This window comes from Crotalus tigris, unplaced genomic scaffold, assembly GCF_016545835.1.
Source record: "Crotalus tigris isolate CLP2741 ecotype Arizona unplaced genomic scaffold, ASM1654583v1 scf7180000018825.4774228, whole genome shotgun sequence".
Lineage (NCBI taxonomy): Eukaryota > Metazoa > Chordata > Lepidosauria > Squamata > Viperidae > Crotalus > Crotalus tigris.
The window spans coordinates 2,572,501-2,577,939 of NW_024097215.1; the positions used below are offsets into that span (position 1 = coordinate 2,572,501).

The following is a 5,439-nucleotide window of genomic DNA, read 5'->3' on the forward strand; positions in this document are numbered from 1 at the left end:
TGAATTCAATGTAACCAATTCAAGGGGAAAGCTAACTGATCCTAAAAACGCAGTGAAGACCTACCTGGATCTCTGGAAGAAGCTAAATGATGAGATATCATAAGCAGCTTTTAGTAAGTGCACTTTGGGATCACCTTTGTAAAGAACACTTAGACTGTAAAGCTTCATCTTTTTATCTGTTCAACTTTTCTCGATAACCTGAGCAAAGAAAAAAACAACAACCACCCACCTTATTTGGTTATAAAGTAAAATACTACAAGGATAAATGCAAACGTGAATTCCTAACCAGATATCTATAATCTCTTTACATAGATACTTTGTAAAACAGAAAGCAAAGGCTAGCAAAATAAACTCTTGTATTAAATACAAGGTGCTTATTTACCTTATTTATCTAGAGCTTGGGGTGCATGACTGTCCTCTGAATTAAGAATGAAATTACTCTGCAACTAATCCTGATATCAAAGTAGCTGATTCATTCTTCCCAAAATAATAGGAAGCGGAGGTGAGTCAGAAATGGCACTACAACAAGCCTGAAGGACAAGTTGCTTGATCTAGTTAAGGAGCAGTAAGTAAACTACTCCCAACCCAGGATGGTTTGGCACTTATTCACTATTCCAAATCCATGTTGCCAATTTTGGACCATATGGATAATCTTTGGCTGGATTCTTTTATATTTTATTTCCACTCCCCTGCTGGATAATACAACTCTAAATGTATTTGATGGAAGGGACTTTTCCAAACCAATAGGCTTCCCTTCCGAATCTTCTAACTTGTCCATGGTTTAAACATGACATTTCCTGATTGATTCCTGACTCCTCAGTTAAGTACAGGTAGTCCTTGACTTACGGCCACAACTGAGCCCCAAATTCCTGCAGTTAAGTGAAACGTTTGTTATTTTGCCCTATTTTTACCATCTTTCTTGCCGCAGTTCTTAAGGGAAATCACTGAAGTAGTTAAGTTAGTAACATGGTTGTTAAGTGAATCTGGCTTCCCCCCCCCCCTGACTTTGCTTGTCAGAAGGTCGCCAAAGCTGATCACATGACCCTGGGACACCGCAACCGTCATAAATATGAGTCACCTGCCAAGTATCCAAATTTTGATCATGTGATTTATAGGGATGGTGCAGCGGTCATAAGCATGAAAAATGGTTGTTAAGTTACTTTTTTCCAGCGCCGTTGTAACTTTGGAACGGTCACTAAATGAACACACGTCGAGGACTACCTGCATGTGTATCCTGACCCTCTTTTCTTGGGGGGGGGGGGGAAACCAAAATGAGGCAATCTGAAAGAGGCTCATCGGGATAAAACCATGTAACAGTTGTTATAACTTGGCTTTACCAAGGAAAATCCAAAAAGGACAAAACCCCAGAAAAACTTCACCTACCGCAGTGTTTCCCAAACTTGACAATTTTAAGGCATGAGGACTTCAACTCCCAGAATTCCACAGCCAGCAACGCTGGCTGTGGAATTCTGGGAGTTGAAGTCCACATGCCTTAAAATTGTCAAGTTTGGGAAACACTGACCTACCGCAATGCAAAGACATTTCATCCAAACGGCTCAGGTAATATTTTCCCAAAAGACCATTCCAGTTCCATTATTTGGCCCACCAAGGCGAAAGGCTCTGGGGCACCATTTGCGCAACACAAGCTAAGGGACCCTCCGCCGCCCCCCCCCCAGCAAGAAAGGACCCAAGTGAGCTTTGGAAAACAAAAATAAAGCAGTCCGCGGGGCAGCTCTGCGAAATAAAAGCCGGCGACGAAGGAAGAAGGGCCATGAAGTCTTTGGAACGTCTCCCCCCCCCCTCCTGCGCGCATTTCAAGGCCCTCCCCAGGCCCAGAAGCCAAACCGAGAGGCCGCCGCGTCCGCCCCCCGCCGCCTCCGCAGCCCCGCCGCCCACTCCGCTCTCCAGCAGGGCCTGCAGCACCCCGGGCCGCCCTTAGAAAAGCCTCCGACACCCTCAGGCAGCTGGCCGGGGATAATGGGCGTGGGTGTCCGAGCAGCCCAGGAGGTCGTAACGATACCGGGGTGGGGTGGGGTCCTGCCGCGCCCCCGCCCAGCAGGCCGCTTCGCTTCCCGCAAGGACTCACCTGACTACCCGGGGGGAGCCTGGCTCGGCCCCGCGTCGCCTCGGAGACGGCTGGAGCGGCCCGAAACGGTGATCCAAGCGGAAGCCGGCACGCCCTTTGACCCGGAGACAAAAGCCGCCGGAAGGGCTGCCAACTCGACGGCCGGCTGAACCACAGAGCTAGGGAAAAAAAAATGTAGAGCTAGGAAAGGGGAAGAGTCGGCCCCCCCCCGCCTGCTGCCGCGCACGCGTCTCTTCACTGTTCGGAGGCAGCGTGGGGCGGTGCGAGGGGTGGGGGAATCTGCCGCTGTCGGACTGCCCCTCCCGTAATCTCGAAGCAGCATGGGAGTTGTAGTCCACCCCAGCGGTGGAAGTGCCACATAAATAGGATTTGTAAATGCAGCCAAATGAATAAGGGGCTGCCCCAAAGAAGGGGGTGTGTCAACCTATTTTCCAAAGCACCAGAAGGCAGAACAAGAAACCATGGATGGAAACTCATCAAAGAGAGAAGCAACCTGGAATTAAGGAGAAACTTCCTGACAGTGAGGACCATTCATCAGTGGAGCAGCTTGCCTTCCGACGTTGTGGGTGCTCCATCACTGGAGGTTTTTAAGAAGAGACTGGACAACCATTTGTCTGAAATGGTATAGGGCAGGGGTAGGCAACCTTGGCTCTTTTATGACTCATGGACTTCAACTCCCAGAATTCCTGAGCCAGCTCAGGAATTCTGGGAGTTGAAGTCCATGAGTCATAAAAGAGGCAAGGTTGCCTTCCCCTGGTGTAGGGTCTCCTGCTTGAGCAATGGGTTGGACTAGAAGACCTCCAAGGTCCTTTCCAGCTCTATTCTAATTGATTGATTTTAGATAAATGGTTGCCCAATCTCTTCTTAAAACCGCCAGTGTTGGAGCACCCACAACTTCAAGGCCAGATTCCTTTTTGCAACAACCCACAATAAAATTGCCTTCTAACTAGAATAAGTCAAATGATATTCCATGATTTTTATTTTTAAAGGCAAATTTTCTGCTAGCTGTGCTTGGGTATATTAGCTTTAAGGGGACTGGCACACCCAAGTGAACATGCCTCTATCATCTGCCAGAAGAACATGAGTGTGCAAATACTACTTAAATCTGATCTTTCCATTTCTACGTAGCATCCTTCAAAAAGTGTGGACTTCAATTCCCCAGACAACTTTCTAGTGAGTTTTTGCGTTGAAGTCCACACATCTTAAAAGTGGCCAAGGCTGAGATAATCTGATATCCAACATGCCCCTTTCCTTCAGATGAGAAAGAAAACAACCAAGTTTACCCAACTTTGTCAATTTCACTGGTGGCTAAGATGGAGGAATCATGATGAAAGCAGACGTCTGGTTTGCAGATGCCCTGGATTGTAGAAAAGGAAGAAGAATTGGCTAAGGAGACGGTGGATATGACCAGCAACCTTTTATACAAATTGAAAAGATGTTTTTACCTCTGTAAGCACAAGAATGGAATAATTACATATCGGTTCAACCACAAGGAAAACATGGAAGTTACCATGCAAAGTTGACAAAATAGGGAAAAGCACAATAAATAGGAAACACTACCACTTTACATATTGTTATAGGTCAGTGATGGCGAACCTTTAAAAGACCGAGTGCCCAAACTGCAACCCAAAACCCACTTATGCATCGTCGGGTGCTGGGTGGATGTGGCCCATTGGGTGGGCATGGCTGCAGTGGTAATGGCAGACTGGGTGGGACTAAAAACTTCAATCAATCAATGCCAACTTTGCAAGATCTTTTTTTTCCCCCGTGAGAAGTTGAAATTGACTGATTGAACCCTTTTTCTTTTCTTTTTTGCACATGGTGGCGGAGCTTAACGTGAAAAGGTTTTATAAAACCCAGCTGAAGGCCTAAGACTGGGGTGACGGTGCACGTCACCACAGAGAGGGCTCCGAGTGCTGCCTCTGGCACCTGTGCCATAGGTTCGCCACCACTGTTATAGGTAAAAGTCACTCAAATCTTCAACTACACATTTCTTGGAGATCCTTGGACATTTGGGACTAATGGATGTTTTTATACTACTGAATCTTTTGTACTTGTAATACAATAGCTAACAAGACAGGAGGTCCAAGCTTATCGGTCAAGAATTATCATGGTTGGTGAGACATTTGTTAAGTGTATTTTCTTTGCCTCATTTTACGACCTTTTCTGCCCCAGCTGTTAAGTGAATCACTGCAGTTGTTAAGTTAGTAACCTAGTTGTTAAGTGAATCTGGCTTCGCCATTGGCTTTGCTTCTCGCAAAAGGGGACCACATGATCCCAAGACACGGCAACTGTCAATAGGAGTCAGCTTCCAAGTGGCCGAATTTTGATCACGTGACCATGGGGATGTGCAGCGGTCTAAGTGTGAAAAATGCTCATAACTCACTTTTTCCAATGCCATTGTAACTTCAGACAGTCACTAATTGAACTGCTGTACATTGGGGACTTTCAAGAGAATTTGAAGAGAAACAAGAAAATTCTAGGAAATGCTCATTTGATGTTGCTAACTCCAGGTTGATTATGGAAACGCCTTTTCTCCTTTTTTTCATAAATATATGCCCACTGATCTTCCGCCTCTCAGAGAAGGATGCTGATGACCTTACATCACTACAGGTTGCTAAGCTTGGCAATTAATTGGCGGAGGCAGATGCAGCAGCAGGTAAAAATATATATATATGGTTGCTAGGCCCATTTGAATTAAGCCCTATTTCCATGGTAGCTCTTCCACACGACAGCTTTTAATGGTTGAAGAGCAGTGGGACTGCAAAATGGTTTCGCCCATCACTATGGCAATGCAGGGTTAGTCTTGATACCCCCACCCATCCCCGGAAACAGGCCTTGCGGACCGCGGAAATGAGACAGCATCTCCAAGCACTAAAGTAAATAAACGTAATGTGTCCAGAAGAGTAACTGAATCAAGAGGTCCTAGGCTGGGTTCCTCAGGAGGCAAGGAGTATTTTTCTCGCTGCAAAAAAGTTCACGGCTTTGCCTTCACCCAAAGATTGAAGGACAAAAGGGATCTTCGTACAATGGAGGCACCTGCTCAACACCACACAAAGTGACTCGCTAGAACAAAGAGAGGAAGTCAGAGAAACCCCCAGGCAAGGAGAAACCCAGAGACCAGAAAGCTCGTCGCTTCAAACGTCAGCTTCCAAAGGAGAAGAAGTAACATTTTGCCTGACATAAAGCCACCAGAGAAAGCGGAAGAACTTCCAAGAGGCAGAACAAGGAGAACTGTCTTCTCTGCTAAGGCCGTCCAAGGGTGTGGTGAGGAAAGAGACAGACTGAGAAGAAAAGCGTTTGGCCCTGTTCATCTTTGGACCTTGGGGTGATTGATTGGACCACCGTCTCCT

General features: G+C 46.4%; 1 protein-coding gene across 1 annotated transcript in view; it reads right to left on the bottom strand.

The window, feature by feature from the left end:
• Positions 1-2,239, bottom strand: part of YKT6 (YKT6 v-SNARE homolog) — a 12,488-nt gene extending 10,249 nt beyond the window's left edge. The window contains exons 1-2 of the mRNA XM_039356476.1: positions 2,087-2,239; positions 65-198 (exon numbers count right to left, since the gene is read on the bottom strand). Coding sequence (XP_039212410.1) covers positions 65-168 — 104 coding nt within the window. The 5' untranslated portion in view covers positions 169-198; positions 2,087-2,239. The remainder of the gene's footprint in view (positions 1-64; positions 199-2,086) is intronic.
• Positions 2,240-5,439: the final 3,200 nt, after the last annotated feature.